Consider the following 14,812-nt stretch of genomic DNA (forward strand, 5'->3'; position numbering starts at 1 on the left):
CCCCTAGGCTAATGACTTCTCCAAAAGCTAATTTGAGTCAGGAGTCAACAAACCTGGAGTCCAATCAGTGAGAAGAGATTGGTGATGTTGGTTAGAGCTGCCTTGCCCTATAAAAAACCCTCACAAAATTTGAGTTTGCTATTCACAAGCAGCATTGCCTGATGTGAACCATGCCTCTAACAAAAGAGAGCTCAGAAGACACAAGATTAAAACTTGTTGACTTGCATAAAGCTGGAAAAGGTTACAAAAGTATCTCTAAAAGCCTTGATGTTCATCAGTCCACGGTAAGACTAATTCTAGAAATGGAGAACGTTCAGTACTGTTGCTACTCTCCCTAGGAGTGGCCAACCCTGTAAAGATCACTGCAAGAGCACAGCGCAGAATCCTCAATGAGGTTAAGAAGAATCCTAGTGTCAGCTCAAGACTTACAGAAATCTCTGGAACATGCCAACATCTCTGTTGACGAGTCGACGATGCATAAAACGCTGAACAAGAATGGTGTTCATGGGAGGACACCACGGAAGAAGCCACTGCTGTCCAAAATAACCATTGCTGCACGTCTGAAGTTTGCAAAAGTGCACCTGGATGTTCCACAGCACTACTGGCAAAATATTCTGTGGACAGATGAAACTAAAGTTGTGTTGTTTGTAAGGAAGGAACACACAACACTATGAGGTGTAATTGTCCTCCAATTAAAGCTCAACCAAAGTTAGGTGATGCAACAGGAAAACGACAAAAAACACAGAAGTAAATCAACAACAGAAGAAATACGCCTTCTGGAGTGGCCTAGTCAGAGTCCTGACCTCAACCCGATTTGAGATGCTGTGGCATGACGTCAAGAGAGCAGTTCACAGACATCCCAAAAATATTGCTGAATTTAAACAGTTTTACAAAGAGGAATGGTCCAAAATTCCTCCTGACTGTTTTGCAAGTCTGATCCACAACTACAGAAAACGTTTGGTTGAGGTTATTGCTGCTAAAAGGAGGGTCAACCAGTTATTAAATCAAAGGGTTCACATACTTGTTCCACCCTGCACTGTGAATGTTTACATGGCGTGTTCAATAAAGACATGAAAACGTATCATTGTTTGTGTGCTATTAGTTTAAGCAAACTGTTTCTCTATTGTTGTGACCTAGATGAAGATCAGATCAAATTGTATGACCAATTTATGCAGAAATCCAGGTATTTCCAAAGGGTTCACATACTTTTTCTTGCCACTGTACATTCTCAGGGACGACAGTCTCACAGCCAGATGAGCTCAACTGAATGGCCCAGTCGTGAATTAGACTACCTGATTGACATTCCCCACTTCAGAGCCTGCTGTGAAATGTGTGTGTGTGTGTGTGTGTGTGTGTGTGTGTGTGTGTGTGTGTGTGTGTGTGTGTGTGTGTGTGTGTGTGTGTGTGTGTGTGTGTGTGTGTGTGTGTGTGTGTGTGTGTGTGTGTGTGTGTGTGTGTGTGTGTGTGTGTGTGTGTGTGTGTGTGTGTGTGTGTGTGTGTGTGTGTGTGTGTGGAAACCCATCCACCCTTTGTTTACAGTCCCCTGTCTGCCTTATCGCTCATCCATCACGGAGAAATACAGTCGGAGATGGGGGAGGCGAGGCCATTGATGGTGTGTCACTGGCGTTTAGGGCAGCTTCCAGGACAGGCGAGGATTGGTGAGTCACCAAGAGCATGAATAATTGATGACACGAGTACAACTCACTGGGCACACCATGTCATTTCAACGTGGAGAACTGGGTAATATTTGGTAGATACGTTGATCAATGAGATTCTAACCTATTTTCCCCCACTCAAAAAGACAGCCACAAGTTTGTTGAATTCCCAATATGTTATCACTATGCTTTCAACTATCTAAAAGGACATCAAAGTTCAAATGGGAACAAGATGTCAGATCTTTTGTTTATTTACACAGCAACTTAATGTGTTATCACTGTGCTTGATCTAATAGCACAACCAAATGACCTGGATTGCAGTTAGTTGAGATTACATGGTACAAGTGATCAATGCCGTTTGAGATTCTGTGCAGATTATTATAGCAATTGTGAAGATCTCCACAGTCCTGTGACTCTGAACATGCACACTTTCATAAGACATGTATTGTTACAGTAAACTCAAAATGTGGCCATGGATGTGTTACTCATTTTAAGGTTGAGTAAATACTGTTACATTAGTTTGTAAGATAGCCTTAACATTAGGCTATTTACTGTCTTACAAAAGTAGTACATTGTTAATGTTGTAAATTACTATTGTAGCTGGAAACGGCTGATTTTTTTATGGAATATCTACATAGGCATACAGAGGCCCATTTTCAGCAACCATCACTCCTGTGTTCCAATGGCACGTTGTGTTAGCTAATCCAAGTTTATAATTTAAAAGGCTAATTAATCATTAGAAAACCATTTTGCAATTATGTTAGCACAGCTGAAAACGGTTGTCCTGATTAAAGAAGCAATAAAACTGGCCTTCTTTATGTTTCAAATATTTTTGATTAAACACACACAAGAATGGTGTACAGGTATACAAGACAGGTATACAATTATTATCTAAACATAACAGAGCATTCAGGAACAACAAGACCCAGAGCCCTGGGTATAAAACAAATAATACAAAACACGACATACAAAACAAGGACACGTAGAAAGAAAGAGGGAAGATGTGCCCCCAACTGCTCGGGTGGCAGGGCCAGCACATGCTGCCCAAAGGTAGATTAAAATATTACAGTTGAGAGTGCGTTAATAAGTACAAATTCACAGCGCCGACTCGTCCAAGTAGGAGAGGAAAGGCTGCCAGATTTGATCAAATGTTGATAATTTATTGTTCAGAATATATCTAATTCTTTCTAAGTGTACAGTGTTTGCCAATTCACTGAGCCATAATTTGGTAGAGTGCGCTTCCCTCCTTTTCCAAAACAACAAGATTAGTTTTTTTGCCGAAATGAGACCGTACGAGATTAGTTGTTTTTGGGGGTTGGTTAATCCGTTTAGGGACTCAGATACTCCCAGGATTATCAGAAGCGGGTCTGGATCTATTGAAGTCTCCAAAACTTCAGAGAGGATCCCAAAATTTCCACACCAATAACCATGCAAGCTGGAGCATAGGGCAAAGCAGTGGAGTAGTGTACCCTGCACAGCCTGACATGTATCACATGTGGGGATGTATCAGGAAATATCCTATGCAGTTTAGTTTTGGAATAGTGTAATCTGTGTAATACCTTGAATTGTATGAGACGATGTCCGGAATTAATGGAGCATGTGTGGATATACTCCAAGCTCTCTTCCCAGTCTGCCACAGAAATGTCAGTCCCTAGTTCTTACTCCCATTTTGCCTTGATGGCATCTGTAGAAGGTGTGCTTACAGATTGAAAAGCATCATATAGACGCGATATCAGTTTATCTAAGGTGGGGCATATTTTTATGCATCCGTCAAACATGGAAGGTTTAGCATTCCCAAATGTTGCGAGGTGTTTTCTAACGTAGTCTCTAATTTGTAGGTATCTGAAAAAATTACTTCCCGGAAGATTATAAGTTTCCCTCAACAACTCAAAGGAAGCAAAGGTCCCTTCTATGTATAAATCCCCTATGGTACTTATCCCCAGCTCTCCCCATCGCTCAAAGGTGTTATCAAGGTTAGAAGGGGCAAAGGAGGGATTCCTGGCAACAGGGAGCATAAATGACATTGGTCTAAGCTCAAAGTGGACTTTAATATGCTTCCAGATTCGGACTGTGCTATGTATAATAGGATTGTTACAATAAAGTGACATCTCCAGATTGACAGGCGACAAAATCACAGCGCCAATAGAGAAGGGGTGACACTCCTCACGCTCCATAGTAAGCCAGCTGGATGCCGGATGTGCGACATCCAGCAGAAACATAACAACGCGGAGGTTAGTGGCCCAGTAATAAAATATACAATTTGGGAGAGACAATCCTCCTTCCATCTTGGATTTACAGAGGTGTTTTTTACCAATCCTGTGTGTTTTATAATCCCAGATGAAAGGATTGATAATTGAGTCCAGTTGTTTATGAAAGGATTTAGGTATGAATACTGGGATGTTCTGATATAGGTAGAGCAGTTGTGGGAGGAAGACCATTTTAATGGCATTAATTCTTCTGAGCAGAGAAATTAGGAGGGTTCTCCAAAATAGTATGTTTGCTTTGAGTTAGTGTATCAGAGAGGGGAAATTCTCTTTAAATAGTAAGGAGTATTGTTTGGTAACTACAATTCCTAGGTAGGTACATTTTTCTGAAGATAACTTAAATGGGAGATGTTCTAACTAGGAGCTGTTTTGCGACCGTATGTGCATTCATTCACTCTTGTTCCAATTTATTCTGTATCCCGAGAAGGTACCAAACAAATTGATCACATCAAGAATAGCTGGGATACTAGTCTGGGGTTCTGTTACATAGAGGAGGATGTCATCTGTGTATAGGGAAATCTTATTTTGAGTATCTTTAGTATTATAGCCGTGTATTGCTGCATGAGATCTCATCGTCTGAGCGAGCGGTTCGATAATTAGGGCGAAGAGCATAGGCGACAGCGCACAACCCTGCCTTGTCCCCCTGTTAAGGTTAAATCGGGGCGACAATGATTGGTTAGTGAGTATTCTGGCACAGGGGTTCCTATATAAAAGCTGTATCCAATTTATGAACTCATCTCCAATATTAAATTTATGTAGGACCTTGAATAGATAGGGCCACTCAACTTGGTCAAAGGCCTTTTCGGCGTCAAGAGATATGACGGCAAGGTCCACATTGGGTAACCTCTGAGAATACATAATATTGAAGAGGCGCCTGAGATTGAAGAATGAGTTTCTGTTAGGGATAAAGCCGGTCTGATCCGAATGAACCAATTTGCCAATTAAAGTGCTAAGCCTGTTAGCCAGAGATTTTTCTAAAATATTTTGGTCTGTATTAAGGAGAGATATTGGTCTGTATGACCCTACCTCTTCTGGATCTTTACCCTTCTTATGTATAACTGTAATTAACGCTTCGTCCAAAGTAGAATGGAGAGCTCCACCCTCATTGGCCTGAACCAACGTTTTGTGCAGGTAGGGAGAGAGCATGTTGCTAAATGTTTTATAGAATTCACCAGGGTATCCATCTGGGCCCGGGGTCTTTCCACTCTTTAGAGATTTAATTGTTTCTCAAATTTCATCAAGAGATATTTCCTTATTCAGGAAGTTAGAATCTTCCTGGTTCAGGGCAGGAAGATTACAGTCCTCCAAAAATGTTTGCATAATTAAGGGGTTAGGATCCGCTTTAGATGTATATAGAGTCTCATAAAACTGCCGGAATCTGTCATTGATGTCTTTGGGGGAGTAATTCCCCAGATGAGAGAGTAAAATGCAGATTTAACTTTGTGAATCATTCGGTCACTCACATTTTTTCGAAGTTGTCTGGCGAGTAATTTGTGTGGTTTGTCACCAAACTCAAAATATTTTTGCTTGGCATAGAGAAAAGATTTAGCAATTTTAGCTGAGAGAATCTGATTATATTCAAATTTTAAAGAGGTAATTTTTTTAAGCTTCTCCATAGATGAGTGGCTAGCATTCTCCCTATCCAGTAAGTGAATTTGTCCCTCCAGTTCTTCCAGTTTTCCTCTGTTTCGCCTACTCCTGGCAGCCTGAAAGGAGATGATACAGCCTCTCAGATAAGCCTTCAGTGTTTCCCACAATAATGCTGGGGAAGTCTCTGTGTTGTCGTTGGTATCAAAGAACAATGTAATTTGGTCTTTAAGATATTCACAGAATGTTGGTTCTGTGAGGAGCTGAGGATTCAACCTCCAGACCCTCTCGTTTGGTACAATGTCACCCAATCTCAGGGAGAAGGTGGGTGGACTGTGGTCCGAGATTTCTCCTATTACGATCACATACCGACCCTCTTTATCCGCAAGGGTGGTTTTATGTAGAAAGGGAATTCCTTTCCGTACCAGAATCGCTGTGCCTCTCGTTTTGGCAGAGAAGTTAGATACACTTGCCCCACCCACCTACACTTAAGTCTGCTATGAGAGTTATTCTTCAGATGGGTTTCTTGCAAAAATATAATATCAGACGAGAGTGCTTTCAAGTGGGCTAGGACCTTGCCCCTCTTAATTGGTTCGTTTAAACCCTTGACATTCCAGGAAGTGAATGTAAGCCCCGCCCTCCTCTCGTTTGTAGTTCCTATGGTGGCCCGCACACCATGTAACTTGATAAAAAGTTAAGAAAGCGCACCAAACCATCACGATCAGCATATGTAGCACCTACACCCGAGCAGTATCCAACCCACCCCTCCCCCCCTGCAAGCACCTTTACTTCCCACCCTGTTCCCCTAATTTCCCCAACACTTACCCCCCCCCCCATCAACCCATAATTAACAGGCATGCACAAACAGGAGAGAAAAAAAAGGAAAAATAAAAATAATAAACACATTGTCTGGCCGATGCCAAAAAAGCACGGCGCGACCTCGAACAAGAGGTAAAACAAAAATAAAATCCCAACTATACGTTCACCTCTCACTATCCTAGAACTTCTACTAACATATGAACTGAGGCTCCCGCTAATACATTAATGAATAATATACATATACACACATGCATACACACATACACATACATATACATACACCCATACATATACATACACACATACACACATACATATACATACACACATACATATACATACACACACAAAAAACTGTATATAAAAATATATATTTAAAGAATATGTATATACATCCATATGCACATATACACATACAAACATTCATACCCCAGAATAACAATCTACACTGATTTAAAATATACACATACATAATACTGAAATGCTAAGAGAAAATAATAATAAAGTACAAATAGTAATTATATTTACTTACACCTACACAGACATAAGCACTACAGAGGGCTGGTGGGACTCTAGTCGGGAGAGCGACCCACGGCTAGACAAAGGCAGAACGGCACAAAACATCAACTTGCTAACCAGGTGTCTGCGTCTGCCCCTTCCCAACCATCACCCCCAGTCCCCTGCAAGCAATAAATAAATGGTATGGTAGTAAGAATAATGTAAGGATTGTAAAATAAATAACGAAACAAAACAAAAGTGGGGGAATATAAGTATATCCATCCGAAGGTGTCAGTGATCAAACCTGGAAGTAAAAATATGCATCGCTCTGAGCACAGCCGGGATGAAAGTGAATTTAACGTTAAATGAGAGCTCTGACCGCCATCCATTGGTCGGCTCATCGTCTTACATGTTCGGTAGCCCTTGTTGAGCCCGTTTAATACGGTTTCACCCAATATGGTACAGTATGGATTCGAGTCCATGAGCAGACCCTAACACGCAATGACAAGGCACTCTAACCTGTACGGGGGATTGGTGTATATCCCCGGATAAACTTCTCTGCGTCCAAAACTGAGGAGATCCAAATCTTTTCACCGGAAGGTGGGGTAATTCTTAGTCTTGCAGGGAAGAGTAAGGCTGGGTGAAGATGGAGTTTGTAGAGTTTGGTCATGACATCTCTGTCGTCGGCGCGATGCTTTGCCACATCGGGCACATAATCCTCATATACACGGAATGGATGCCCTTTATGTGACAGGTTGCCCCTCATTCGAGCTTCACGCAGGATAAGATCCTTGGTCTTGAAACTGTGACAACAGATGATTACTGGGCGAGGACGTTGGCCCGGCACTGGGACAAGGGAGCGATATGCACGATCCAGCTGGGGATCCGAATCCAAAATATCTGATCCTATTGCGTCCTTCAATAGCTTGGCGAAGAAGTCGGTGGGGCGAGAGCCCGCCTCTACCCCCTCTGCCAGACCAACAACGCGAAGGTTATTACATCTGGATCGGCCCTCCAGGTCCACCACTTTCACAGAAAGCCTCTGTACATTATCCTGCAATGACGTGCATAGCTTCTCTAACTCGTCGATCCTACCAGCGTTGAATTCAGAAGCTTTCTCAAGGTCCACAATACTCTGGCCATGCGAAGCGACCGTTCGAATGATGCTCTCGATTTTGGTGTCCAGTTCAGCAATAGTGGCCTTAAGATCCTCAGCTATAGCAACACGTAGCTCCCCCAAAGCCCGGGTAAGTTCTGTAAGTGTCACGTTGTTGCAGGTGCCTCCCGCCATGTCTGTCTCGTTGTTTAGTGGGGAGTAGGCCTCCGCTGTGGATTTATTGTCCTTTGGTCGCTTATTACTCGGCATTTTCATATAAAAAGTTACAATCTTGTATTAGAAAGAAAAGTTTGTTGTAAAAAGTGCCATAAAGTAGGTTAAATTAGATTATTTCGCAAAAAAGTTGCAGGAGCCTCTCACACACAGCCGTTCACTCCAACATGCTAGCTCCGCCCTCAAACTGGCCTTCTTTAGACTAGTTGAGTATCTGGAGTGTCAGCATTTGTGGGTTCGATTACAGGCTCAAAATGTCCAGAAATAAATAACTTTCTTCTGAAACTCATCAGTCTATTCTTGTTCTGAGAAATGAAGGCTATTCCATGCCAGACTTTGATTTGGAAAGGCACACACCCGTCTATATAAGGTCCCACAGTTGGCAGTGCATGTCAGAGCAAAAACCAAGCCATGAGGTTGAAGGGATTGTCCGTAGAGCACCGAGACAGGATTGTGTCAAGGCCGAGATCTGGGGAAGGGTACCAAAAAATGTCTGCAGCATTGAAGGTCCCCAAGAACACAGTGGCCTCCATCAACCTTAAATAGAAGAAGTTTGGAACCACCAAGAGCTGGCTGCCTGGCCAAACTGAGCAATCGGGGGAGAAGGGCCTCGGTCAGGGAGGTGACCAAGAACCTGATGGTCACTCTGAGACAGAACTCCAAAGTTCCTCTGTTGAGATGGGAGAACCTTCCAGAAGGACAACCATCACTACAGCACTCCACCAATCAGGCCTTTATGGTAGAGTGGCCAGATGGAAGCCACTCCTCAGTAAAAAGCACATGAAAGCCTGCTTGAAGTTTGCCAAAAGGCCCCTAAAGGACTCACAGACCATGAGAAACAAGATTCTCTGGTCTGATGAAACCAATATTGAACTCTTTGGCCTGAATGCCAAGTATCACATCTGGAGGAAACCTGACACCATCCCTACGGTGAACTGTGGTGGTGGCAGCATCATTATGTTTTTCAGCGGCAGGGACTGGGAGACTAGTCAGGATTGAGGGAAAGATGAACAGAGCCAAGTACAGAGAGATCCTTGATGAAAACCTGCTCTAGAGCGCCCAGGATCACAGACTGGGGTGAAGGTTCACCTTCCAATAGGACAACGACCCTAAGCACACAGCCAAAACAACACAGGAGTGACTTCGGGACAAATCCCTGAATATCCTTGAGTGGCCCAGCCAGAGCCCGGACTTGAACCCAATCTAACATCTCTGAAGAGACCTGAAAATAGCTGTGCAGTGACGCTCCTCATCCAACCTGACAGAGCTTGAGAGGATCTGCAGAGAAGAATGGGAGAACATCCCCAAATACAGGTGTGCCAAGCTTGTAGCATCATATCCAAGAAGACTTGAGGCTGTAATCGCTGCCAAAGGTGCTTCAACAAAGTACTGAGTAAATGGTGTGAATACTTTTGTAAAAGTGATATTTCAGTGTTTTTTATTTTTTTTATACATTTGCTTAATTTCCAGGGGTCTGAATTGTTTCTGAATGCACTGTATCTACAGCTTGGATAGTTCCATCTGAGCCACTGTCTTAATCTTAATCCTATACTTTAACTTTTAGTTTTGGTTGAGATGGAGACCTGAGTCCAACATATCATTTGTTTGTCTTCTGCATGGATAGCTCCATCTGTGCCACTGAGTCTGGCTTTATTTCCAGTTGGTCTAGAAATTAATAATGTATGTGTTGAATTCACTTATCCATTTGAACCAAAAATCTAAGGTAAAGAATAGGACTAAATATAGTCAAACTTTAAATGCACTTTAAATACAGTTTTATTTGATTTAAATCCTCTTCTTCAACTTTTGTTTTTGGTTGTGATGGAGATGTGAATCCAACATATTTATTATTAAGTTGTAAATTCCATTTGAAATCAACCAAAACTTTAAACCCTAGGCCAATATGTATTGTCTATGTTGAGTTGAATCCTGGGCTGAATTTAACCTCTTGAACCTCTGGGGGCAGTATTTCATTTTTGGATGAAAAACGTTCCCATTTTAAACAAGATATTTTGTCACGAAAAGATGCTCGACTATGGAATATAATTGACAGCTTTGGAAAGAAAACACTCTGACATTTCCAAAACTGCAAAGATATTGTCTGTGAGTGCCACAGAACTAATGCTACAGGCGAAACCAAGATGAAATATCAAGTGAGCCAGATTTTGGAGGCGCTGTGTTCCAATGTCTCCTTATATGGCTGTGAATGCGCAAGGAATGAGCCTACACTTTCTGTCGTTTCCCCAAGGTGTTTGCAGCATTGTGACGTATTTGTAGGCATATCATTGGAAAATTGACCATAAGAGACTACATTTACCAGGTGTCCGCTCGGTGTCCTCCTCGAACCTATTGCGTAATCTTCAGGTGCGTGCATTTTTCCATTTTGAACAGAGGAGAAACCAAACTGCAACGAGTGATTTATCATCGAATAGATATGTGAAAAACACCTTGAGGATTGATTCTAAACAACGTTTGCCATGTTTCTGTCAATATTATGGAGTTAATTTGGAAAAACGTTCACGTTGTAATGACTGAATTTTCTTTCTTTTTTCTTAGCCAAACGTGATGAACAAAACAGAGCGATTTCTCCTACACAAATAATCTTTTTGGAAAAACTGAACATTTGCTATCTAACTGAGTCTCCTCATTGAAAACATCCGAAGTTCTTCAAAGGTAAATGATTTTATTTGAATGCTTTTCTTGTTTTTGTGAAAATGTTGCCTGCTGAATGCTAGGCTTAATGCTATGCTAGTTATCAATACTCTTACACAAATGCTTGTGTAGTTATGGTTGAAAAGCATTTTTTGAAAATCTGAGATGACAGTGTTGTTAACAAAAGGCTAAGCTTGTGAGCCAATATATTTATTTCATTTCATTTGCGATTTTCATGAATAGTTAACATTGCGTTATGGTAATGAGCTTGAGGCTATAATTACGCTCCCGGATATGGGATTGCTCATCGCAACAGGTTAAACAATAGCTGTTGATGACTTCCCAAATGCTATACAGGCCTAAATAGCATCATTGATGATATAGGATTGCTATAGTATGGTTACATTTCATTTGCTTTGTTGAACCTACTTCGATAGCAACAGTGAATCTATTAAGTGGAGATTTCTAAGCAATCATTCTCACGATAGAACATTGGTAGCAGTCAGTGACAGATAGAAAAGCTAAGCAGGACTGGGCTTGGTTAAAACCCTAGATGGTCAACTGAATTAATAGCTGTAGATAGATCAATTCTCCAAGAGGAGGTGCTGCCCTGCCTATTGTTTTTTTCTTATAGTGGATATTATGTTGAAGATCTGACGTTGTTTCAAAGGTATAAATTCAACATATTTTATACAAGGTTTGTCAATGTTAAAAATTGGTTACCATGATGACATAATCCTGTGGTTGAAATCTTACCCTCAAAACAACAGTATGTTGATTACTTTTTTCAAATCCAATGTATTTTCCACATAGATTCCATGTCACAATACTTTGACAAATTATGTTGAAACAATGTTGATTCAACCAGTTTGTTCAACCAGTCACCTCGCTCCTTCCCACACAGTGCAGAAAATACCACCGACCTGGCGCCTGCACTTGCTGGCTTTGGTGATCACACCACAGGCCACATGATGTCTGAATCCAACATGGCTCTGATGGCGCCAACCAGCCTCTGTGAGGCTGTTACTCATATCACAGTGCTGGAGTTATAAGGAGGAAGAAGGGATGCACCCTGGCTGGGAGAGGAGTAGGGCGGGGGTGGGGGGGTAGGGGGAGTGGGGCGGTGACCCATTCAGACAGACCATAATAAAAATGTCAGCTCCACTTGTCCTTCATAACTCGTCGGCCCTCTGTCGTCACTTCGAAGTTAAAGGGCGTCAGTTGGATGGTTGATGGTGAGTGCGAGGGAGGGAGGAAGTGTTGCTCACCTTACTACTGTCTAAACACAGCGGATGACTTAGCGTATCAGTGATGGAGCAGGGACTGAGTCAGGGGATTGCCAGGCTCTTAACAAAAATAATGATGATCTCACTCAGGAAGGGGAGGAAAAGTGAGGAGGGGAGGAGAGGAAAAGAGGGTAGAGAGGAGAATAGAGGAAAGGATAAGAATGACAGTGAGGAGAGGAAGGGAAAGGAGAGGTGAAAAATGAAGGGAAAAAGGAGAAGAGAAGAGTGGAGAAGAGAGGATAGGTGGGAGGGAGAGAAGGGTTGAGGTAGTGACGTACTGTACCTGCTCAGGATTGTACTTGGAGAGGACTCCTTCACCGTGAAACTCCTCCAGAACATCCTTGAGCTTCTTGGTGGAATCTGAGAATGAGACAGGGATGAGAGAGGCTTTAAACCTCATCATTTAGTCATTTTGGCATCAGGTGATGATTGTCTTTTGGGCGCTAGCTGTATCTGAGAGGAACATTCGGGTAGATCATGAGGCAAACATTTCACAGAGGTGAAAATAAGTTTAGCTAATTAATTAAACAAATAGACCAATTAAGCCAGGAAATTTCCTTGGAATACAAAAAACCCTCAGAGCAAACATTATCTGAATGTATCAACTCTGTGGAGTTAGACTGGACACCCCACTCTGTCTTGTCTTTCTAATACAAGAAATAGCACATTAAATAATCTCAGTTAAGAAATATAGACCACAGAAATATAATAGGTTGGATAAGCACTCCACTCTCTCTCTCTATTCTCTCTAGTACAAAATACCTTAAAATATACGGAATAATCTCTGGAGTTGGGTATAGAATTAGATCTATGGTTTGCATGCCTCACACTTTCTCTCTAATATGCAGCAGTACAGTTTGTGTTAGGTGAGCTGAGTCGTTTAGATTTGGAAAAAACATAGCATACCTTATCTAAGTTAATCATCTTTGTGGAGTGAGGCTGGACCCGCTCTCTCCTCTCTCTTAAACAAAGGCCAACGAGGTGTTGGGAGATCTGAGGAGACTGACTGACCAGGCAGGGTGTGAGTCACAGGGACCAGGGTAGGGTGTGTTCCTACCGGCCATGGGTAATGGTGATTTACACCCAGACATGCTAATCTCTCTCAGGGCTGAAAGACGCTACAGGAGGCTTCCCCCAACAGACCCAGAGATAAACTGTCCTCCTCCCAACGCCAGTTACGTCATACTGAGGCAAGGCAGGGATGCAGGGAATGCAGTGTTAAACCCTTATCTAACCAGGTGAGTTAACTTAACGGCGTCCACATGCTTCCCATCGAAAAATGTTCGAAACAGGTCATGCACATGTTATGACGACATTTTGTGAAGATTTTCTCGAGGCAAGCTGAAGTCTACTCCCCTTCATCGGTGATTGGCCAAAGTAGGGATCATTTACATGCACATTTTTTGACTTGAGAAATACTGCACCAAACATCTTACCTCAAAATGAATGGCACATTTCTTGAGTTATCTTAGATTAATTCAGAGTATTTTGAGGTGCATACTGGTTACGACGTCTCAAGATGGGCAAACAGTACTATTGCTGCTTTTTTCTTGTTTTCCAAGGTCTGTTGAGGGAGTATGCGAGCACACTCGTTTGGTATGCGAGCACACCCGCTTTTGCTGACACGCCCTCCCTTCCGGCAACTACCAACCTGGAGAGTGGAGGAGGGTCATGGCAGGGGACAGCAATCTCCAAGAGCCAGTGAGACTCTCATTCCAGGGCGACACGGCTTGCAAGTCAAACAAGAAACAAGCTAAGGGACTTCTTCCTCTCCCCATCTGGATATGTGCCATGGCAGGAAGACATGGTTAGGAGAGGACAACTCATCCCAAGGCCAGCCAATCATGCAGAATAGGCATTTGTTGGGACTGCTCACACACACACATTGATGGATGCACAGACTCACACAGTTCTTATTTCTTGAACTTTGAGCTAAAATGTAAAGTTGAAATCTTGTTAATACAATTTAACTTGATTCTATGATGTCTGTGTCCATTCATTTAGATTGAACCGCGTCACACAAGTAGAACAAAGCCTGTGAAGTCTGTGGCACACAGCTCTTCTCAACGTTCCCAGCACTGGATGTTCAAATAGAATGCATTGAAACATCTTGTATTTAGATGAAGAAACATAGCTATTTCTGCACACAAACAGAAACCTTTATTATGCATATGGTCTCAATGTAAACCACAATTCAAAAGTCTCTGCTAAGAACATACATGTAAATAACAGGTGTCAATTAAATATAATTAGTGTCAGAGTGTAGATACAATTATTCCTGAACAATAGTACAAATGTATCTGAAAAACAGATCTGTACAACATTTTTGTTGTTTACAAGAAAATGAAAGTGTCTAGTGTCTGACTCCTGGGATGTCTGAACAACAACAGAACAAGTTGTTAATTTTACTGTGGTCCCAGTTGTTCGGACCATGTCCTCTTCTTGAAGGTCATGCCCTGTGTACCCGGTTGGTAATTCGACCATGATAACGACAAGTTTAGTCCACAAAATGAGTGCCTTTGGTGTCATTCTGATATTTTAAGTAATGCAAAATTGTTCATCAAATATTGAATTTTAAAAGCCTGACAATTTAATGAAGAGGCCTTTAATATAGACCACATGGAGAATTCAATAAATCCCATTTGTAATATGGTAAAGATTTCCTAAAGTGCAAAAATTCAGCATTTTGACATGTTCCTGTCACATCCTGACCATAGAGAG

The 14,812-nt window shown here is 42.0% G+C and overlaps 1 protein-coding gene across 2 annotated transcripts in view; it reads right to left on the reverse strand.

The window, feature by feature from the left end:
- Positions 1-14,812, reverse strand: part of LOC135519328 (diacylglycerol kinase beta) — a 166,679-nt gene that overhangs the window by 110,181 nt on the left and 41,686 nt on the right. For both annotated transcript variants that reach the window (XM_064944505.1, XM_064944504.1), the window contains exon 3: positions 12,375-12,451. In XM_064944505.1, the coding sequence (XP_064800577.1) occupies positions 12,375-12,451 (77 nt within the window). The remainder of the gene's footprint in view (positions 1-12,374; positions 12,452-14,812) is intronic.

Source organism: Oncorhynchus masou, chromosome 29, assembly GCF_036934945.1.
Source record: "Oncorhynchus masou masou isolate Uvic2021 chromosome 29, UVic_Omas_1.1, whole genome shotgun sequence".
Lineage (NCBI taxonomy): Eukaryota > Metazoa > Chordata > Actinopteri > Salmoniformes > Salmonidae > Oncorhynchus > Oncorhynchus masou.